Below are 24,271 nucleotides of genomic sequence, written 5' to 3'. Positions count from 1 at the left end.
TCTGTCAGTGGTTCCCATTTCTGAGTGGAGTTTGGCAGGTGACTTTCCACCTTCTTATTTGCCCCATATCCCAGCTGCCTTCCCTTTTCTCTTTTCCCTGAATTATGACTATGGAGTCCTTTAGGTAAGAAGACACTACACCCATCAATAACTGCAACACAGATAATACTGACATTTTACTGTGAGAGAAAACAGCAGTTCCTGACACTGTGTGATGATGTCTGTAGAGGCATTTATTGCCCCTACATTTGATCTAGGGATTATCACACTGTTTGACTTTTAACGCCTGCCTTCCCAGATTACCTTCCCTCTCCCTCGCATTTAAAGTCCTTCTTTTTTTTCTCTCTCTCTTCCCAAAGCCTTCTCACTTGCCCTTTCCCAGAGGAAAGAAGACACTACATCTTGTTCTGCCAATCTCCTATTAGGAAAGCAGGTCAAGAAGACATATTTTATCGGATACATGTAAAAAAGGGAGGGACCAACATGTTTAGGAAACCGTTGTTTTTTTTTGTTTCGTAAATGTGCTGTGTCAACAATTCAATATTCACTTTCATCTAGTATATTTTCCAATCTACATATTGAAATGCATGCAGATATCTCTGGGTATACGTATGGGTTATGTATTATATATATTCACACAAATGTGTTTGCATGCGTGTTTTCTGTATTACATATGCATACTACAAGCCTACCTACAGATGCATGTAAACTAAGCCCAACTTTAAATAGCTTGATGTCACCCTTTGAACCTTTCTCTCCAGACAGAAAGTGGCCTTGGAAAAAGGCCTGTGAACAATGACACAAATGAAAGGGGAGGGGGAAGAGTGAAATAAGAAAGATAGCTAAGGAAAAATCCAATTAGTAGTGAGAAGGCTAACAGAATTGGAGATCAGAAATTATTTTTCCCTGTGCTTTGATTCTGAGGTCACATTCAAAACTCTCTGGAACGCTGGTATTCCTTTCACTCCACCCCAACACAAAATCCCCTTGCATTTGCTTAATCGACGCTGCATCATTAGGAGCTGCACTGTTAAGTCTGGCAGAGCAGATAAGAATCTTTCACTGAACACAGATTACCACGAGCATGACCGGCAAATCTCCCTGCATGTTCTGCAAGCTCCTTCTTTATTTCACTGGGAAGATTTTATATTAAGGACGATTAAATCTGTGTCACTATGGTTATGTCATGAAGCAATATCATGCATGATTAGATACAAAACAGACAATACAATTAAGTATTTTTTAAAGATTCTCTTTCTCATTCAACCTCATCCAGCTTTTAGAAATAAAACATAGGCAGTTAATAGCTCAGTTCAAGAAAATCTCAGTCTTTTCAGATCTGCAGGCTGAAGTTAGTTACCTGCTTTATTCTCTCCTCCTTTCCCTCCTCCCAATCTGACCCTTTACTAAAACTCTCCCAGAAAACAGAGAAAAAAAAAAAGAATATCTGAGTATTTCATGAAAGAAATGGACTCCTATTCTGAAAATGTGAGGCACCTGGGAAGTGGGTGGCAAGCAAACACACCGCTCTGCCATTCCAGCATCGTCCCTGACCCACAGTGCCCATATTCCCCATCACGTTTCAGTGTCACTATATGCTACAGTTAAGAACATGTCAAACACTGGATTCAAAGAAAACAGCGGAAATGGTGAGTTCTGTTGTTGGTAATAACCTACTTTTAAACTCCACGTTACTGACCCAGATTGAATACTGTGAAGCAGTTCAAATTATCTCCTCCCCAAAGACACAAAATATCAAACCTGAGGCTTAATCCAACAAGAAAATCACTTTGCTGCTTTACAAAATCAGCTTGTCATTTGCATTTATTCATTTTTATGAAAAGTATGTAAAATGTTCATGCGTTAAAACTTATACCCAGAAAAATGAGCTATTAAGTTTTGGCAGGTAACTTTCTTTTACAGTGCAGCCAAATTACTAGTGCTCAGGGAAGAAATCTGCATGTTAACTTGAAAGAAAAAAAAAAAAGGTGCATCAAACTAAATATTTTTAAGTGATAAAATAAAGAAACCCAGCAAATTCTCTTCTGTTGGATTTTGGATAATTACTGGCTTCTACACGGTATCGTTTGGTCTGTGCTTTGCATGCTTTTCTATTATTATAGCAAGAAAAACAGCATAAGAGAAGCACAAAATCAATGGTATCCATCTCTGTCTTGAAATGTGAAATTTGGAAAAGAGGCTAAAAACAAACTGAGACCACCTTGGCAATGTTATCTTATTAGCAGACAAATTATGTGCTTGATAAATTTAATTGGCTGATAGAACTGTTAGTGCTATTACTGAGTGGTTACCAAATTGAAAACATTATGGGTAATCCTAGGGGAATAAGCAAATAATAGGAAAATATGAATATCAAAGAAAAAGCAGCTTTTGTTTTATTCCAATTTGCAGCTGTAACAGCCTTGTAAACATCAAGCCAAGCTTGGATTCAGGAATCCTAAAAGACTTTTTTTAAATGCTTGCACCTTAAAGAGCAGATTCTGTTACCGAATACTACAATTCCTTATTTTTTCAAATAAATGATAATATTTAATTGTATACAGATACACTCAGGATTTTTTTCCAGATTGCTCAAAGACAACAAACAATACTATTTTATGGCCATTTGAATTATTTATGTTTCCTAATGACAAAAACTCGCCAGTTTTGATTTTGGTACCAAGGTGCTTGAGAAGTACACAGTAGTGTCATTACCATAATAACTTCTGAAATTAAAACCTGTCTAAAACTCTACGGAAAGCTAACATCCAGTTCATTAACCATTCCTGTTAGTTTGTTTTCAATAATGCAAAAATGATTAGAAGTTTAATTTGCTAATCACCTGTGTTTTGACTGGCAGTGGATATATAATTCTCTGCAGAAGTCTAAACTAGCCCTTGCAGAAAATAAAATATGCTAATGCTTTATCAAGTCTAATAATATGAATAAAAAAATCAATCATGCCTGGGTTAATCATTGATGGATGCACAATTAATTTCTCCTTAACTCTGTTTAATTTTAGAGGCAATGATGATCATGAGTAAGAGAAATGGCTATCTGTCTTTGAGAAGTTTTAGTGCTTCACTTACCAATCATGTGGTTTGCAACATGAACTTGGATATCCCATTCATTGTAGAAAACCATCTGACATTTGATGCACTGGTAGGTCTTCTTCTAAAGAAACAAGGGTAGATAAAATTTACTGAAACATTCAGTTGGAACCATTTCATTATAACTCAAAATACTGAGTTAAAGTGGTCATGTAAAGCTCTCCAGCAGTGTTTTCATTAAGGCTTAATTATTAATATTAAAATATAACACTCTGCAGTTCTGCAGTACCTGAGTTTCCTGAAACTCTGTAGAGATGGGTTTTTTCAGTTTCCTAATTCCATGGATGGACCAGTACTGCTAAAACACCAGCTTTATATTAATGGAAGGCAAAATGCAGTGAGGATATGTGGGATGTGACCCAAACAACACTGGAATCAACGTGTTATACCAATGGATTAGGCCCACTATAGAACAGGGGAGAAGCCAGGAACAGAACACAGAAATCAGAAATCTGCTTCTCCCTCGTTCTGAGCTGGGCTGCAGAATGTTCTCTGCACCATACATTTGAAATGGTCCATCAGGTTGCCGTCTTTCAAGGAGGGAAAAATCCCTGCTAGTCTGGACAAACAGTTACTCTGTTGGAGCAGTTGCTTCAGTATCTGTTGGCAAGCCTGTACTAAAACTGGGAAAGCTGGCTGGAAACTAGCCAGAGAGCAACCCTTCTGGCCACATTAGATTGGGCTTGACTCACTTAAAAATCATGGTGTATACAGGTCAAATTTCATTACAAACAAGGAAATACATTACTCTGCTCTCTTCGGTGCACAGGAAAAGTTTTTAATTTGTGTCTTGGTGTCTTACAAAAAAGATCTGCTATTTCACTTTTCTGCAGGGCATGTCACTTGTCCAAGACATTTCAACATCCTAAGAATGTGATTTTATTTTCTCTTATTATTTTTCTCGATCTGAATTGGCCAGAGATTTGATATTGCAAAGCATTGCTTTAAAAGTGAAAACTAAGAGTATATTCAAAAGTAAGATTTTGGTTTTTCATCGTAAGACTTAAAATCTGCAGTTATCCAGGCATCTAATGAGACAAGTCAGATTCATAAAATTATTCAACTGCATAATTGTAGTATCAAGGACTCAAGTCCTAAGGTAACAGTCCTGGAGAGCTCAACTGTTGTTTTGAAGATGCAATGAAGGCAAGATAAGCCCTGAACTGCCACATCAAGGCAGTAACTCAAGAGACATGTATCTTTCTATACAGCCACAGGCACCTTGCCTACATCAGCAAAAAGAAGAGAAAAAAAAAAGGAAAAACATATATTTTTTAACGAAAGTTACAAAAAGCTGGCACAGATGTAGTAAATTGCAGGTTTCATATATTAGTTGGGGAAGAAGTAGGGTTCACCAGATAATGGGCATCGAAAATACAGCCTGTCTCGTACATATTTAAGTTCTGAAGAGTGTTATGTAGGTGGTATTATCGATTATATTAAAAAAAAGGGGAGGTTTTCCTGACTTTGACCATTATTAAAGACTTGCTGGATTTGTTATCAGCACCTAAATTTAGATGCCCTTTCCCAGACAGATAAAGTGCTCATCCATTAAGTATCTTTCTACTTCAAAGCTGTAGGTGGAATACACTTTTTCAACATACGTCGTTTTGTCTTACCATGTTAACTCAAAAATTAGTGACTAATCAAAGTCAGCTCTGAAATTAAGTGTTCCTGTGGGCTCCTCTTTACAAATCTCCCATTGCTTCTCATACACAGAGGCTATTTTAATTTTCTTGATGACAATAACAAATTGTGTTGCATTGCTTCTCGGTGGAAACAATCATAAGCCTTTTTTCGCTGTTTTTTCAGTTAAACCAACCTAGTTTTCTGAAATGCAACCAAGTTAAATCCTTATGTAGACAAACAATATCAATGGGTACCCAGAACACAGATTTGCTTTGACTTAGTTTTACAGTTACAATTTGTAAAGCCTGCTCTTTTACAAGATAAAATACTTTTTCTCTTTTTCGTTATTGTGACAATACAGAAATTCAGATTCAGTCTAAGGATTTCCTATTATCTGTTGGCAAATTTAACCTTACTGCACTAGATCTAGAGCTATCAAAGACCTCTAAGTAATGACAGTCACGATCAAAGATTTATTATGCTAAGCTCTTTACAAGATGCTTTTTGATGCTGACATATAGAACAACAATATTGCATAAATAACAATCACTCTCCCTTTTTTTAAAACATTGTTTCCCTTTAGAACTAGTTAGAAAATATTTCTTACTCCCCGATGACTGGCACTATATATTGTTTATTAGCATACCCCTAGCATTATTCCTGATATGTGACTTTGTTCAAAAACAAAGAAACATAAACTTAATGGCTGGTCTTTTCTCTTGTTAGCACAGTAACACAGAGTCAATGTCAAGAATTGTCAGCAAAATTATGGCTGATGTACATAATGACAACACATACAAAGGATAGGGTTTTTTTGTAGTCTAACGCCAAAAAATAAACTCATTTGACAACAGCAAAAAAATAATAATTTGCTAGCACTTACTAGCCTCTTCAACGTGATCTGACATATTTACAGAATCACACACAGAGGTTTTCTTGTTACAGTGAAGGAAAGAATGTTTTTGTGACTGCTGCTTGATAAACCACTAGTCCTTTTTTGTTTCCAAACATATTCTAAAATGTTGACATCAACTTATATTAGCTCAACACACAGTCATCTCAAAGTGTCTAAACTTGTGCATGGTTAAATCTTTATTTTAAAAGCAATCTCAGTAAATTCCGTTTACTCTTAGATTTTCAAAGTGATCAAACCCAGTCATTTTCACACCACGCTGAACAAACCCCACATACTTATTTCCATATGTTTCGCATTCTAAGGAAGTCCTTTTTCACTGCAAGTTACGTCTTAGTCTCACAAGCTTTGTCAGAACCACGGGACTCGTAACTGCTCACGGGGCTCCTGATGTGCTTCGTGGCTGGTCCCAGTTTCCTGCTGGGGTGAGAAGCAGGGGGAGACCCGGACCCTCCTCGCTCCATGTTCCCACGAAGAGGAAACTTGAGGAAGTAAGACAGAAATGAGCCCTGGGGCATTGCAGCTCCATGTCTCTTGACTGGATAGCCGAGGAAGAAGCCTTTCAGCACTCATGTAGCACAGCACAGAAGAAAAGTTGGGCTGTGACTCAAGGAGGCATTTGACTGTCTCTCGAGTGCCTCCAGCCCTTTGCGATACAAGATGGCTCCACAGAGAAACAGCCATCCCTGCCTTCCTTGCCGCAGCTGTTTGCAGTGAGGAGCCCTGGCTGAGCTCCCTGCCCCTCTGCCCAAGCCACCTCTGACCACGGAGGAGTGGCAGGGCAGAGCGGGGACCCAGGCCTTGCAGCTCCAGCTCGCAGCCCGGGGCCAGCAGCTCCACGCAGCGATGGCACTTACACCCCAACCTGCCACCGCTGCATCAGCCAGAGGACACCCGCCAGCCTCTGGCGAGAAACAAAAACACGACAACATTCTCACCCCCAAACACAAAAACAAGCTGACACACATTTCTTGTTGCAGAGTAAGTTCATATCAGCAAAGGTGGGCCACAGAAGACCCTTACCAGTGCATTTCCATATGTGGGACCAGTATGGCATCTGGAGAAGCCAGACTGTGCTCTAAACTGTGCCTTGTTGCAAAACTTCCAAAGATTTGTTCCAGAGGAGAACAACATAAACATTATCAAATGGGATTAAGAAAGTGGTTTAACTTTCTGCTTTTATTTCTTATATTATTGTGGCCTCATCTTTTCATAAAAACTCTTCAATAAACGAGCCCACAATCCTTCAGTAAACCCCCTCCCATCAAGAACCTAAGTGTCAATTTGTTTCCTACAGGCTGAGTATAAATCTGAGGCCCAAGTCATTCCTGGGGCCATTCAAAATTGTCATAGAAGAGTAACTGCTTGGACCAGGTGTCTCACAAGAGCACTGGGCCATCTGGTTGCCTCTTACCTTCCTGTTCGTTTGCATTCTTGTTTTCGGAACCAATTTAAAGCCTTCCGGCATGCAAAGCTTCTCTGTGGCTACATTTAATGAGCTTTGGATTGGGCCTTCAATCCATGCAGAGCATATGGATGTGTCTCTCTAACCTTTTGAATAATTAATATCACCTAGACCTTTAATTATTTTCCTGATCCTTACTTGTCACTTTGTAGTTTTCAGAATTTCCTTTCTATGAAGGTTCCCAAAGTGTCCATGTCATGTCAAATGAGGCTTTGCTCCTTTTATAAACAGCCCAAGAATATGGTCTTTCAATTGGTACTTCAGTTCTGTGTCCAGAATTTTATTTGCTTTTATAAATAAACAACTAACAAACACTCTGTTAGAGGATTTCCAGTTCTATTCAGAAGTATGCAGAAGACCCTTCTACATAGCCTTCTGTGCCCTGTGACTGTCTGAGGTATCCATACATTCTTCTTCTTCTATTCCCTAGCATCATTGTATTACTTGAAAATGAACTGCATATGCTACTTATCTGCCCATGCTCCACCTCCTTGTCAAAGTCATTCAGAATTTCATCACCTGCATATTTTATTCCGACTTTTCCCCAGCTTGGTATGATCAGAGAATTTCATCACCTTACTACTTAGTCTTTCTTCCAGACTACTGATAGACTGCATAAATTCAACAAAATTGGTGCAAATAACGATTCTTAAGGCTTTCCATTGTATGCCTCCCTCCAGCCTAACCTGTTTCAATTCACAAGACTCCTGTGCTTTCCACACACAAGTTAGTGTTTCTTTTCTTTTGTAATCATAGTATCTCTCCCTATGCCACACTTACTCACTAGAGCAGATTAGTCTTTTGTGCTATACTGTTTCAACAGCTTTGCTAAAATCCTGGTAAATCATGTTTATAGGCTTCTCTGTCAGCACTTGTGGCGACTCTTTCAAAATACTGTTTACTGAAAAAATGTAAGCGTGTGAATCTTTGCCCTCTATGCTTCACTAAATCCAAACCTTCTTGGTGTTCTTCTACCATGTCTTTGATTAGCCTTTCTCTCATGTTCCTCACTGTTTAAATGAAGCTCACAAGCCAGTAATTTCATGCATAATCCTTACATCCCCTGTTAAATGCCTGGTTAGTAGCCTTTCCCCAGGCTGTTGATACCTCTTCTTCAAAGACTGTAAATTTATCTGCTTAATGTTTCCTTTTACCTTCAGCTCTTTTCTCGGAGAATTTTGGGATGGATATTTTTCCGTGTTTGTAAGTCACTTTTTGTATACTATGTTCTATTATATGATGTCTAATCCATACTTTTTTCTTCTCCATGGGGAGGATATGCCACAAGCTCCACGACAAAGAATTTTTTCAACAGTACTGGTTTCCTTGATTACGTACACCATTTCTAGATCTCCTGTATCCCCCTTGTAACTGAAAACGTGTTTCTATATGAGAAATAACCAAAAATATATCTTATAGTTTCTAATGTACTGTATCTACATTCCCTCTTTTGCATACAGACTTGTAGGCATCCCTAGTTCATGCTATACTCCCTTCAGACCTCTCTTGCATGCACCACCGAAAACGGCTTTGACATGTACCCGTTAACCTAACAATAACCTCCTCTTTACAACTAGGTACACTGTTTACCCTTGCCACACCAGTAAAGGGGACTTTTAAGGCTTTATCCACTCAGTTTCAGCACAGACCAAGGGTATGGATTAATGACACAGCTGAGACAACCTGCTGCTGCCAAACGAGAGTGATGCCACACCTCCCACAACCTCTAATTCCCCTCTCTCACACCAAGCATTCAACCACAGTTCCCCTCACATTAAATCCAGGGTGGAGCTAATTCAACCTGTTCAAACAGAAAGGTAACTTGACAATAGCAAGTGAATAGCTTCCAACAAATCCTATGCAAAACCAAGTTAAAACTTGCACACTAACTAGAGCACCTTGTCAGTGCTAGCACCTAATGCTCCCAGCTGATTTTTTACGTCATTATTTTATTAAGCATCAGCAGTGTCCTCGGCCCTGCGTGAGGCACAAGTGCAACCATGGTCCCAGCTTATTTGTCCATTTACCCGTTTTTCATAATAGCTCAGATTATTTTTGACAGTACCTTAATTGAGAATTTCTTTTCCATCTTCCTGGATGCTTATTTTGTCAACCTTAAGCTCTAAAAAAACTAAGCATCTGTTAGCCAGTTTCACTGCATAGTTAGCTATTTATCTTGCTTATGGGACACTGTCCTCTTGCATTTTTTTGAACTGACTAATTGCTCATTGCTCACACAACATCCTTTAATTAGTGTTTCCTGATTGCTTTCAAAAAACTGGTTCATAATGATTTTATGAGGATTTTTCTGTTCTTCCACTTTTGTTTAGCAGGGTCTTCAGTTTAATGGGGTCTGAGTGTGCATGCCTAGAGACAGAATACAATCAATCCCATAAGGTAAGCAAAACAAAAAATGGAGAAAAACATTACTTGTTCTAAATTCTTTCCTTATGGTTACTTACGGATTTAATACACAAAATGCATTGAGGCAGAAATACAAATGTTCATTCTAGCGTCCTTCCCTTCCTACTCTGCTTGAAGTCTGGTCTGCTGTTCCGTCTTTCACCTTTACATTCTGGATTCTGCATTTAATCACGCCTGTCTTCGATGTCTCTTAGTTACAAACTTTTCCTTCCCTGGCTGATGAAGTGCATTAGCTTGCAATGCCTCACATCCCCACACAGAAAGAACCACGTCTTGCAATCTTTTAAAAATGGCATCTCCCCCCTTCAAGCTCTTTAATGCTTTAAATCTCTCTAGGTCTTTGAAACTCAGTATCGAAATGAGGTACCTATCAGAAAAACAGCTCTAAAATCTGGCAGCTTGTGGCTGTATATTTATTTTCTCTCAATTACTTCACATCAGTTTTACGTAGTTTATGAGTACAAACAGCTTTAAGTATTGTGAATTTGATTTGGGATCTCAAAAACAAATATGTTTCTTTCTGTCTTTCTGTCCTAGGTCCTGATCCTGGTGATGCTGAGCCTCTGAGTGCTGCAAGTGTATGTGCTGAGCAGCGCTCAGGAATCTGGGGCTGACTGTATCAGAAACTGAACTTTCTGTCAGCATCCCCACCTCTTTGTGTCTCCTTACATTGCACTTAATATCAAAGGCGGCTGCCAACCAGAAATCCTCTGAAGTCAGAGAGCTTCTAACCCATCAAGCTGCATCCTAACATTCAGCACCTCAGTACCAGAGCAGCTGTGTGGCTGTGGACATTCAGGAGAAACTGTGATCAGCACTGCACTAATAATTTTGCAGATCACGTGGCATCAGCCAGTACAGCATGACTTGGCAGGTCTAGAGATGCAAAATCTGATATTCTGAGCAAGCTGATAGACTTTTTTCTTTTTAAAGTTGCTTTTTTCCTTTGTTTTAAAAAAGGCATAATGAGACAGACTATCATTCAATAAAGTCACTACTTTCTTCACCAACAATCAGCAACAGATGTAGCCCAATAAAATTAATAGTTTGCAAGTATGCACAAGAGAATATTCTTTTGTCTCTTTTCCCCATCACAAATTTTGTAAAAGCTCTCTGGATTTTAACAGAAAGGCAAAATCAGGGGCTTTTTATATACCTCATTTTGTTTGACTTAAACACTAAACCCACTTTTCTCCCACACTACAGAAAATAATGTGGATTAATTTAACTTTCTGAAGTATGACTCAGGACCCTCCCCCTGCCCTTAATTGTCCACTTTCAACTCTGCTTTTACTCCTGCAGAATCTTGGGCTATTACCTACCAAGATAATTTAATCCTAAAGAATAGAAGTTGTGCTCAAAAATATGCAACATTCATATTAATTTACAAATAGAAATATATTACTCATACATAATATATAAGAAATTAATTTTCATTGAAGTATCAGGAGAAGGATTAAACCCCTTAGATCCTTCTCATGCAATTAGCTCTGCACTTGGGGAAGTCAATGGGACTTCAAAAATGAAGGCTTCACATGGTAACACTGGCAAGACTGGGGTTCTACAACGGCTTGCCTACACTGCGAAATATGCCATAAACAGCATTCTACGCTCATACTGCTGTAATTGTGGCACTACCCTGTACGGATACTCTTAGGCCACGTCAATGTTAACAAATATACTGGTAGCATCCGAGCTGGCACACAGCTGCTGACATTGCAATGACGCTTGACCGTGCGCCCAGTTGGAAAAACCTCCACTGGGGCAACGCAGCTGCCCAAGGAAGTGGTGTAGCAGAAAAACAAGCACTCCACCGAGCCACACTTCAGCACTACCCACAATGATTTGGGTCTAGCCGTCTTCTCGTGTGAAGACATACTTGCTTTCCTCTAAGGGAATTACGGGAACTTCCCAGAATTTCCTCTGTCCCATTTCATAATCTTTTACTTTCACATTACTTCCTAAAATTCCAGCAGTTCCTCTTAGGTACATCCTGCAATAAGCTTATTTCTTTCTGCATGGGGGTTCAGTCTACCGTTTCCCTATCAGAAGAAAAGAGACTATAGAATTTGTTTCAGAAGCAGAATGTCATACTTAAAGGTTTGCGGGACTTCAACCGCTCAGCCACCATCACATGAACCAGCAGCTGTGAAGCAGGGAACATAAGAAAACTGAGGAGCTATGGTTAAGACAGATAGTTCTGGAAAATGATCAGGTGATGCAGACATTCCCTGACTAGGCCTGCAAAAGAAGCACCAAGCAGCAGAACAGGATCAATTGCAAGTTGGCCACTGTCAGTGATGGCTGCAAGATTTTCACACACAGACAGCCACGTTCCTAGAGTCTGGCACTGAACCTGTTCCAGCCATCTGAGCAGAAAACAAAAAGAGGACTGTTGTAGAAGTGGGAAAACAAGTACGAAAGGAAATCTGGAAGCCTGGAGTCTCAGATCATTCTTTGTTGGTGAACCACCCCGTTTCCTACTGGAAAATGTAGAGAGGAAGAGGTGGCCTTCCAGATATGAAAAGCTATCAGGTGTGCCTTTTCGCATAGAATGTTGAATCTGGATAACAGGCTAAAAACAGAGGAAGGCCACCTCACACAGGATAGCAAAACTGCGGAAGCATGATCGAAGGGGACAGATACCTCTTTCTCTCCTACCTCCCGCTTTGTTTTTGAGTGCACAAGCAGCAAGCAACTTTCAAGTGACCGAATTTTTAAGTTGCTCTTCAGAGGCATTTCACAGGCATTGCAAATGATCAGTGATTGCATGTGAGGATTTCATCTTGAGGAATTCAGGACTCTAACAGAAACTGCGGGTAAGGGCTTTTTTCCCAGATTTGCACACTATTACTGGTAGGACTGTACTGAGATGCTCAGTATCAGGAATGTCCCCACCCTTTTATTCGCTGACTTGTGAAGCAATATGACCATGACTTGCCAGAGAGGTTTAACCACCAAGAAAGAACAGGGTAACATCAACGTACACCTGGTAGATAGGCCCAAAAGATGGTGGAAACCACAGAATCACAGACTGGTTAAGGTTGATCTCTGTGGGTCATCTGGTCCAGGCCTCCTGCTCAAGCAGGGCCACCTAGAACAGGACCGTGTCCAGATGGCTTGTGAATATCTCAAAGGATCCACAATCTATCTGGGCAACCTCTGCCAGTGCTCGGTCACCCTTGCAGTTATAGTGTTTCCTGATGTTCAGAGGAAACCTCCTGCGTGTCAGTTTGTGCCCACTGCCTCTTGTCCTGAAATGTCCCATGATGAGGACAGACGTTAGCAGGAGACACATTTCTGCTGTCATATTCAGCAGAATACATGGTATAAAATACTGCAGGTCATATTTCATACAATAATTTGTAGTACAATGCAGAAAATGGAATAAATGAAAGAAGGGTTTGGCAGGAGAAAAATGTATCTAAGAGTTTTGAACATTCAGGCATAAGATCAATTATCAGCCATCACAGAGCTACAGGAGGTCAAAGAGGACTCTTTAACAAGATGCTACATATCAGGTGGTTCATTTATGTTCATTTTGTGCAACTTTGTGAAACACGCAGTACTGGGGCTACATATCCATTTTAAATTAATGGTTAGCCCATTTTATTTCCCTGATGACAGAGTAACAAATTCGGGTGTTATGTTTGTTGTATGAGACAAATAATACACACATGACATATAACAACTTTATTGAGCAGTGGTAAAAGACACTCCTCAAAACATTTACAGTCACTTAAGAAATTGGTCTGTGAGCACCACAAAGAACAGATCATGGTTTCTTGTAGCTTCATTTCTTGTGACTGACTGACTTTTGGATAAAAACTAGGTATGAACTTCAGTTAAAGCCATCTTCCTAGTTTGGACCTCTAAAAGGCCCCTTTCCTGTCTGGATTCTATCACCTGTTGGGTCACCTCTCTTCCCGAAAGCTGTAAAAACTATATAAACTTTGAGATTCCTACTTATCTATGGAGTTTTTCTTGAAACTGGCCAAGAGTAGTCCAAAAGTAAGTGGGGAGAGAGAGAGAGAAAACTCCCTAGAGGTATGCAAAGCAGCAGGCAGAGAGACATACCATGATTTCCTATGTCTTGTTCCTAAAGCTAGAAAAACAGGGGAAATTTCTTGTTTTGTCACCCAATTCTGAGGTCAGAGTGCAAATACTCATCACTATTCTGATTCTCCACTGGGGCTGTGCAGAAGGGAAATTGTGGCATGTCACCCTGGTCGCTTGGCCAGCAGATACATGTACAGTGAAAGCCTCACAAGGACAGCAGGCTGCACAGCTGACCTGTTGGAGTATACATCTCAGGATGTTTTGTCTCACAAAGCTTTGCTGAATCTACATTTACCCTCTCTAGAAGTGCTTAAGGTCTTTATCCACATTCCTGCATCCATCTCCAGTTCTTCTGCCTTTCTTTAAGCAGGCATTCCTCCCTCTACTGCATTGTTTCATAGAAATTTCGGTTTGGTGCTCTTGAAAACTTTGGAGAACATACTATCCTTTCTTCCTGTCATGTGACGTTTTCCACGGGTGTGAAGAAGGTGCCTCTCCAAATTTTCCATCTGAAGCCTCTGACAAATAACAAGACAGACACACAGTATTAGATTTGAATGATCAGTGAGCAGGAAACTAAGTAAACTCACTACAATTATCCCTCTTGCTTTTGTTCAGCAGCTTCCAGTCAACAGACCAGGATTTCACAGACTGACTTCATGGTGTGTGTGACAAGGTGGGAAGTATGCTGCTTAACTTTGGTAGGATTTACAGCAACAGGACAATAAATAACACCATCCTTGTCAAATTCAGAGAGGACTCTGTCTGATAGCTCACTACTGAAAGTGTAATGACAAAGAAAAGAGAAATGCTTAAGCCTGTATCCTGTCAGCCACTCCATGGCAGTGGCACTACCAGAAGCTAGAGCATAGTCTAACGTGAAGGTGGCCTGTTGTGGCAAGAAAAAACAGGGTAGCCCTTCCTAAAAATATATATGGTCACATTTAAATAATACTTTCCTGAAAGCAATGTGAAGATGATGCAAGAAGACAAAAATGGTATTTTTAGTGAGCTCATTCTGAAACTCCAGAAGCAGAAAATATGTTTGCCACAGATTAGTTTCACGAACTATTTCAAAGCCAAATCTTTGTGCCAGCAACAAACCTGCTTTACCTTTTTCTGTCCCTGGATCCAAAATGCAGCATGAAAATCACATGTTCTGGGCCCGGATTCACTGACAGGAAACCCAAGGCACTAGTTCCTATGTTTACATTACAAGTTTATGTGCTTATTCATAACAATCCTGCAGTCAGAATGATCAGCCTGGATTGCTGATGAGGAGGATTATTTTAATTTCTTTATGTATTTCAATTAAATGCATGAATATTGATTTCAGTGCATTTTTTCAGCTAAAAGCACAGTGATTTATATTGCTAAAATGCTATTGCCTGCCCTGCCAAAAGCATGCATCTGGGAACACTTCTGGGTTGCTGCTCACAGTCTTTTCTCTCTTCTTTCCGCCTCTGAGTGCCAGTGCATGCTGTTGAAACAAACCGGCTACTTCAAAAGGCAGTTTCTCTTTTCTGTCTTTGTGAGTCTGGCAGTATTTTGGGAAGGGGAGAAGAATAGTAAGAGAAAAAAGGTAGATTCAGGGCCCGTGAATAAAGAGAAGAAAATGTAATGATAAAACAGTACACCTACCTGGGCTCCATTCTTTCTCCCAGGGCGATACCATTTCTGGATTCATCTGGGGTTGGATAAGTTGAGTTTCAAGGAGCCACCAGCTCTCCGCAGCATCTGAATTTTGCAACCCCATCTCCACAAGCCCATTGTCAGCCGGCACTTTCATGGCTCCATCCAGAATGGTGCTGTGATGTGCCCAGTGTCCCCTGCTGTGACATGCGCACCCTGGCATGCAGCTCTGCACAACCACAACAGGACAGAAGAGCAGCCCCAGATTCACACTTGTTCCGTTCTTCCACCAGCGTGACAGTTGCCAGTTCTCTCCTTTGTCCAGCGCTTACAATACGCTCTGCTATAGTGAGTTCCTGCAAGCCTCTTGCAACACCTAAACAAGTATCTTTATTCCTGTAGTGATTTGGCAGTGTACTTGCACTGCTCCTCCTCTTCTCAGGACCAGAAAACCCAGAGTTTCCTTGTATTATTGATGAAGGACTGTCTGCATTGCCACAGGTAACCTGGTATTCACATGAGCTTCACATTCATGGAACAAAGTGATACATAACTTCAGCTGCCCACAGAGAAATTACGCTTGCCGAGCGTCTACTCCGGAAGCTACCAACAGGACCCCTAACTGGGGGCAGCTACACATATGGATACACTAGCATAAGACAGGTTTTAACAGTAAACTGTTGGTGTAAAGTGGAGTCCATTCCCTCTGCCCCTGCCAGCTAACCAATTAACAACATAACTATTATTGTACAGTTTCGCTGCTATGATTCTGCACGTGCAGCAGTCGTGAAGCTTAACAAGTGAGGGCACACCTTCTGCCAAGTCAGGAGTACTCTCATTAGGTGCGTGACAGCACATTAAGGAGGAACAAGAGAAGCAAGACCACACAGTTTTTCTTGCTTTTCATCTTCCAAGTGCTTTACAAAAAATGTATCACAATTAAGCATGGCAACACATTTTTTCAGGAACTATCAATCTTATTTTCTGAATATGGAAAATAAAGCAGAGACGTTCAAGTAGATTCATTTAAGTCAACAAAGCAAATGAGTGGCAGAAAAAGGACCGATGTCTAGTTCCCAATTCACTCTCATATCAGACCTTGCTCTCCACTTTTGAACGTTAACTATCACCAAGATTATTATACTAGCCTAACAGTGTGCTTGCAATGATTCCAGATCTCTACAAGAAATCTACAACCTGAATTCAGCATCTCATTAAGCTCAAAGAATAAGTTACAGAGTTACCAGTTTTGTAGTTCTTTCAATTGCTAGCTACCCACAAGCTGCCTTTTTGAGTCTGTCTGATAGCTTATGGCTACTAGATTCAGCAGTATGATGGGCTTAATGAGTTCTGGCCTGTTACCTGAGTTGCTTTAACTGACGATGAGCACTACCCATCATTTCCCATGCCAACTGAAAGGTGACTTTCAGTGAAGGTGATTCAGGTCACCTTTTTTCACTTAGCAAGCAGGGTGAGCTCAGCAGGTGATAGCTCAGCTGATGACATTATACCATGTTAAGGTAATTACACCCTATCACCTTACTGAGTACAGGCTAAAAAGGGAAGTTTTCTAATGCAACCATGAGAATATTTGGCAAAGAAGCCAGGAGTGACCTTTTTTTTAATGTTATCTTTTATCTTCAAAAGATATTTTCTTGTACTCTTACCACAGTAATCTATGACTGAGTAACAGCACTACTAATGGTCTGACAATTAGTCTCCACATTTTTCTTGCTTTGGGCAAGGAATGTTCTTTATATAAAGGTTGAACTCTCAAACCACATGATTCTCAATAATGCAGATAAAACCTTCACTCCTTAAAATTACTATTTTTTGTTGTTAAAAATTTCCCCAAAATAGCATGTTTAAGTAGCTGTCTTCAACATCCCATTCAATTCAAGAAATATCCTTCCAGTGGAGGAGCAAAGCCACTGACTACTAAAAAGTTTTAGATATCCAGTTTGTTTTTCTTGTTTGTGTTATATGCTTACGTTTTCATATCCTTCACCCTGGATATCCAATCTATAGTGTTAAATATTTGCCTATTACTGCTTCCAATTTTGATTCTCATTACTATAATGTTTGCATCACTACAATTTGAAACCAGTAATATCTGTTAGAAAAATAAATTATCTTTCAGGATTTTACAAATATGCATTTACGGTTTCCAGAAGTACTAACGCTCTGTCAGGAACCTGATAGCTTTGTGCTTCCCATGAGAAAAGAATCTGAAAGTCTAGGTTACTTATGTGGAGACTAGAACCATAGACACTGAAAAATCCGTTTACATGTTCTGAATGAGGTTGGGAGGCAACGGTGATTTGAAAGCAGGAAAATGCTATTCACAAATCTTGCTACAGTTTAAGAGGCTTTTTCGTCTTAAATACATTTCTAAGAGAAAAACTGCAAGGACTAAGATCAACATGATGCCAGTCCGAAGAGGACAGAACAACTCTGATTATACCTGATCCAAGTACAAGAAGATTCACTGATGACACTGAAGGTAACTGACCTTATATTATCACAAAGGACCCCCAAATCTCTTTTTGTCTAGTTTGCAAGGAAGAGAAAGACACATTGGTAACATCTTATCATGGTAACTGGCTTAACATGCATGATTCTGATTGTGCTTGAGGTCACAGGAATCGGCTTCCAACATGACTGGGAAGAGAGATTTCATACTGTCACTCGGGGAAAGATGACAGAAACAGAAATCAGGATTACACTGAATCTACTAAAAACAAGCAGCTGGTAATCCTCTGGTTCCCACTCAGTAGGACCATCAATAGCCTTAACCACACCTAATGGGAGCCTTTCCTTTTCCCTCTTCTTTGAAAGGGTTTTCCTTAGGCCTGAAGGTTCTCGGTCTAACAACCTGCTCCTTCCATAAACTCCACACCACATCTCAGGTGTCAGGTGTCTCCCGCCACCGCCCAGTGTGCAAACTGGAGATGCAGAAGTCATGAAAGCATCGGGCCCTTCCCGGGCAGATGCATCCTGCCTCGTACTTCATCCTCATCTCCCAGCTCCACTTCCCTCTTTGTGGCACTCCAGGCTCTGAGCTACCTTCTCCCAGCCTATCTCCAGCTATGCTCTTGGTAGCTCCACAAATACTTACCTCTTGGCCCACGTATCCTTATGTATCTCTGCTCCTCCCTCTCTGCCTCCCTCCTGCCCTCCAGTTCGCACAACACTGTTGGATGACATGCTGAGAGATTTCTTACCCAACAGATGGGCTCACAAACAGGGAGTGAGGAAGGTGACGGAAGAGCAGCAGCTCCCTAGCCACAGGGTATCCATACACATTCACAGCAACGGGTTGCACCATGCTTGTACCATTACAGGATAAAAGCTTTCTTGAAACAAAAGCTATTATTTATCATTTGTTTGTGCTGTGTTTTTGGCTTGCTGAACTATAAGGGATCATTATGCAAGATGCTATGCCTAAAATATTAACTCTAAGTCATTCTATGGATACTATTTCTGAAAATTAAGCAGATTCCCTTCCCTCAGTACATGACCCCCCTACCTTCTCATATACAGGTGTTATTACTTGGTCACTGGTGACTGAGGAAGCAGATGAGATCTCTCAAGAGTTTCATGCTTTGTGTTTTTTTCTGAAACATACATTTACTTTTTAAGTTGTGCTACATCAACGAGACTTCAATCATCAGGCACTACGTGTGACATCAAAATGTTGTTCATCAGGAATGGAAAGAAAAACACAACAAGGAATTGCATCCAAAGACTGATTTCTGAATTTACCTTAGGCTAGCGTTGCACTTCTACTTAATCAAAATATGCTATAAAGGGGAAAATTAATGTCTACAACACAATTTAAAAAAAAAAGCCCTCAATTTGTTGCTCACAAATATTTTTTTTGAAATCCACCCCTTATGCCAGCACTTTGGCTCACTGTATTCTGCTCCTCTGTCATTAATGCTTTCTGCCGTAAGCACAACTCCTAGCTGGGGATTCCAACACGTAAGGGAGCTAGGATAAGATTCCAGATCTCAGTCATGCTGGCATGAAAATAGGTCTCCTCAGTGATACAGAAGACAATATCCTAGGGAGACTGGAATTAGTCCTATGCCGCACAATTCAATCCAAGACGTAAGGCATATCAAGAATCAAGTAATTACTAGCAAATGGCTACAGATGGAAATGTAACATGGATCAGCCTAAGCATTTCATGACAAGTGACAAGACAGCTTGAAAAAAGGGGGATTTTTTCCAAAAGGATGGAAGGTGTCAAGAGCAAAGAAAAAAGGGTTACCTCTTCAGTTTGGGAGGGGCTGATTCTGGGCATTGGAGATACTTGTGGTGTTTTCAGCTGTGTACTGTTGCTGTCTGGAACAAGCTCTCTGTGGATTGACTGAATATGGTTTTGGAGTTCACTTTCTGATTCAAATTTAACATTGCAACTAGAACACCGAGTCTTCAGTCCCCCTGCCTTGCTTTTGTTCTCAATGGAACTCAAGTTCTCATTTTGGCCCATGCCTTGTCTGTTACTGCTTGAAGGGATGTTGACACTTGGACTACCGCTTTTACTGAGATTAACACAGCTAGCACACAGACCATATGGCAGACCGTTGATGTCAAGTTTCACTAAATCCTGTTTTGAGCGGAATTCCTTCAGGCAAGAAGCACACTTGTACAGTTTCTGGAGATGCTGTGCGCGCCCCGTGGACTGCACAGCAGAACCATTTCCAGTTTTCTGCATGTGGAATGTGCCGTGAATTTTCAGTTCCAGCGTGGAGGTCACTGTCTGCATGCACACCACACAGCGGAACCCTGTCAAGGAGTTCCTCAAGTCAGGGTGCATTTGGCAATGCTCTAAAAATTCCTCCTCACTCTGGAGGGGCATCTTGCAGATCCTGCAGTTTCCAGTGTCCAGGCTCTTACTATGCGTGACCTTATGTTCAGTAAGAGTCAGAAGAGATGGAAACCGCTCGCCACAGATTGGGCACATATAATGTTTCACTGGTCCCAAGTGTGTCTGCATGTGCTCTCGGAGCCCATTTTCAGAGAAGAATGTTCGAGAACACACATTACACTTGTAATTCCCTTTAATTAGTTCAGCCTTTTTCTTCACTATGGCACTTTCTCCAGGTCGAATGTTGTGGTCTCGAAGCTGGTGATTTTGCAGGAGAGTCTCCATGGTATATGCTGCTCCACAAATGTCACAGCCATACATAGGCTCGGATGTGTCCACATCTTCTTCGCTGCCATCGTGGCTGTTATGAGACTCCTGGCTATTTGTCAACAAGGTCTGGAGTTCCACTTCCTCCTTCTGAACCTGCTCAGATGCACCGTTTGTTCCACAGTTTGGAGTTTTCGTTTCAAAAACACAATGTTTTTCCCTTAAGTGCTTTTCCAGCAAGATGATGGCATGGAAAGCTTTGCTGCAGAACTTGCAGTTGTACTTCTTGCTGTGCGTAGTAATGTGACATTGCAGCTCCACCTCCGTACCAAAGGACTCACCACAGAAAATGCATTTGTGTACTTTGCCTTGGTTCTCCAGGTGGTTGTGTTTAACATGAAGCTGTAGGTCAGTCTCATTGCGGAAATCCCAGTTGCAAGAGGTACATCTGTACACCTTCTTTTCATTGCTGTGCTTCACAGCCAAGTGTAGCTGAATGGAGACTTTGGAGTCAAAAACCTCTTGGCACAAGGTGCAGCGGAAGAACACAAATGTATGCATGTCCAGTAGGTGTTTCTGCAAGTCATCCACAGAAGTGAACTGCTTGTCACAGCTTTCACAGATGTAGTAGGTTGAGGTGATCATGAAATGAATGGTAACATGCTTCAGCAGAGACTCCTGATTTGGAAATTCCTTGTTGCACTGAGGGCAGGTCAGTTTTGGCAGGACAGTGTCAAGATGTGTTTTTAAATGAGTCTGAAAACCATCCAAGGAAGTATACTTAGCACCACACTGATTACAAATATATTCACCTGCAGGACGAGGAGGAGCACCTCCAACTGCCTGCATCATCTTTAAAGAGGTCTGCTCAATGGTTACAGGAGATAAGGGACTCATGGCTCTGGATTTTTTTCCATTGTGGATGTAATTCAGTGCCAAAGGAATGTTCTTATGGTTCTCCTTGATATGCTTGTTCAGTTTAAGAACACTATTAAATATTGGAGAATTTGTACAGTAAGAACAAGAATACACTTCCACCACTGGATCTTTTGGGGTTCCAAGCACAGGGGAACCAAAACGGGAACTGCTAAGATCACAATGGACTTGTCTAATATGCTCTTCCAGAGAAGAATCTGTAAGAAATCCCATGTAGCAATGGGGACAAAAGAAAGCATTACTGTCCTTAGCAGCAGGGTTGGCAAATCCATGAGAACATCGGATGTGTTCCTGAAGGGTGTTGAGGTCATTGAACACTTCAGAGCAGAAGTTGCACTGGTACACCATGGCAGGCATGGTAGAAACAATCAGTGCTGGGTCCGGAGCTTCGTGGACTTGCTTAAGATGTTCGTTCAGATTGTAGAGAGATGGCAGTACCTCCAAACAATACTGACAGATGTGGGCTTGTTCAGGTTTATCTAAATGCATAGTTTTCAGGTGTATCTGCAAAACTGCAAGGCTGGAAAATAACTGTTTGTTGCAATAAATGCAGCTATAGGTAACTTTTGCCTGTTTACTCGAAGGACCAGTGATGTCTGGCACTTGCTGAGCTGCCCGCTTCCTTCCACGACCTTTTGGTATAGGGGGAGCCGTTTCCACCATTGTTGAACTATCCACCGAGAGATTCGAATCTGGAGTGGTGCTAGAGACCGAGGTGTAGCCCACAGTTACCAAAGATGGGCTGTTGCTGTGGTTGCACGACTCTGGCTGCTGGTGACTGTCCATGTGGCTGTACAGCTCCTCCACAGTATGAAAGTTCTCAGAGCAAATGCTGCACGAATTCTTCTTCTCACCATTGTGAGCCTGCTCCATGTGATTCATCAGAGATGTTTCCTCTACAAAGAGTTCATGACAGTAAACACACTGAAGAGCAGATCGGTCTTCATTAGGGGAACACTCAGGATGACATTCTGCAATGTGCTTCTGAAGGTCTTCAGGAAAATCAAAACCTTCTTCACACTGACTGCATTTCTGAGTGTCTTTCATTTTCCAGTCCTCCATCCGGGAAGCAGACTGAGAGCCATCTTTGTTCCTCTCGTGAACCTGCATGTGGCCGTGCAGCGAACTAGATGACAGGAATCCACGTCTACAAATGGCACACTTATATGGCTTGTTGGATGTGTGAGTCTTTAAGTGGATTTTAAGATGATCGCTCCTTGAGAACGCTGCATCACACTCACTGCAGTGATACTTCTTGTCTCCCGTATGAAGCTTTATGTGGCGGTCCCTGCTCCGTTTGTGTTTGAAGAGCCGACTGCAATACGTGCATTTGAAAGGGAGCTTGTCACTGTGACTTTGCTCGTGGTGCTTTAAGTAGCTGAGGCGGCTGAACGATTTGTCACAAAACTGGCATGGATAGGGTAACCCCGGGCCTCCTTCCTCTTCACCAAAATCACAACCTTCTCCATGGCTCGGGGAAGTCTGGTCCTTGCTAGAAGGCGATGATGCTGGCCATGAGCAAGTGGGGTCATCCTCAACATCCACTCCATCTGAAATGAGAAAAGAAAACATGCCCACAAGCTTAATCCCTACAGTTCAAAGGAGACAGCAAATGCCTATGAACAATGCAGATCAGCTACTCCTAAATAGCTAAAACATATTAAACTCAGACTAGGGTATTTCTCACACCTGTATCCAAGACCACATTTATTTTTATCAGACTGTAAAACATTACAAGTTATTAAATAGTTCTGTGCCTATATTACCTTTTTATTGCTTTTTTATCATTCTTTCTCAGTTGCAGGATATGTATTATACATTGACAACTTTATTAAAATGCAGATTTTAATATATTTAATGTTTCTTTTGTATCCATTGTAAAATGATTTGCATATTATGTGAGCATCTGAAGAGTCAAAGGAAAGGAGAAAATATTACAGGAATGATTTAAAATTAATACAGTCAACCCACAGGCCTAATATTTAATAAAAAGATTCCCCCTGCTTTGCTACAGGCTTTTTTTTCCCCGTTGAAGTTGATTCTAAACACTGAAATCTTTTAAAGGCTATTACTGAGAGAGACTTGGGTGTTATTCTAAACAATAATAGGAAAAATTACAGGGGAGGAACAGGACAACAGCAGAAACAGTGATGTTTTCTCTAATAAAGTGTAACCAGATTTCTCCAATAATGACACAATTCAGTTACTGAAAGCTGGCAGCTGGATCATTAAATGTTCAAAACAAACTAACAAACCAACAGCCAGGATCAAGGAAAATGAGAAAGTTTCAAAAGGGTCAGATGTGAGCAGCATTTTTTTTTCCTTTTTAGGTTCAAGAGGTTGCCCACCATTTCTTCCTTTTTGCAAAGGCCTCAGCCAGCTGAACTTCCTTCGCGCGGCAGAACCTGTACCATGAGGTGATTGCAGACAAAGCAACTTGTAAAAAACTGGAAACAGGAAAAATGATAAAGGATTATGGTAAAAGCTGAAAGATTTATGAGTAACAAGAAAAGACAAAACAGAAATGCTAGCCAGATAATAAACTGAACTAGTTATCCATGGTATTACCTCATCACTAGACAGGGCAAGTTGCAACTACTTTTTTCAACAGATGTACTGTTCAGTTTTTGCACCTTCTGTTATAAATTTAAATTACAGTGCTACAATGATCATACTTATCTTAACCTGAAACTTCTTTAAAAATATTAAAAGAATGCTTGAAAGACCACTCTACATCAAATGATCCTTCTATTCCTTTCCAGGGGCGATGCTTGGGGGGTTTTTTGCCTTCTAAAAGTAAAATTGACTACGGTATTAGTACAGAGCAGGACAGGATGAACCTCTTGAAAAATATCTTCAGGTATTCTTGCAAAGCAGTGAGTTTCTTAACATCTTCAGCCTCCTTTCAAGAAATTTACTACCCCAACATAAAAGTAAGAGCTGGCCTATGTTATGTAAAC

The 24,271-nt window shown here is 40.7% G+C and overlaps 1 protein-coding gene across 9 annotated transcripts in view; it reads right to left on the bottom strand.

The window, feature by feature from the left end:
* Positions 1 to 24,271, bottom strand: part of ZNF521 (zinc finger protein 521) — a 232,885-nt gene that overhangs the window by 116,643 nt on the left and 91,971 nt on the right. For all 9 annotated transcript variants that reach the window (XM_075416293.1, XM_075416301.1, XM_075416295.1 and 6 more), the window contains 2 exons: positions 19,509 to 22,861; positions 3,090 to 3,174 (listed from right to left, as the gene is read on the bottom strand). In XM_075416293.1, the coding sequence (XP_075272408.1) occupies positions 3,090 to 3,174; positions 19,509 to 22,861 (3,438 nt within the window). The remainder of the gene's footprint in view (positions 1 to 3,089; positions 3,175 to 19,508; positions 22,862 to 24,271) is intronic.

This window comes from Opisthocomus hoazin, chromosome 3 (assembly GCF_030867145.1).
Source record: "Opisthocomus hoazin isolate bOpiHoa1 chromosome 3, bOpiHoa1.hap1, whole genome shotgun sequence".
In the NCBI taxonomy this organism is placed as follows: domain Eukaryota; kingdom Metazoa; phylum Chordata; class Aves; order Opisthocomiformes; family Opisthocomidae; genus Opisthocomus; species Opisthocomus hoazin.
The sequence above is the reverse complement of the archived record's forward strand: the minus strand, read 5'-3'. Positions and strand labels throughout refer to the sequence as shown.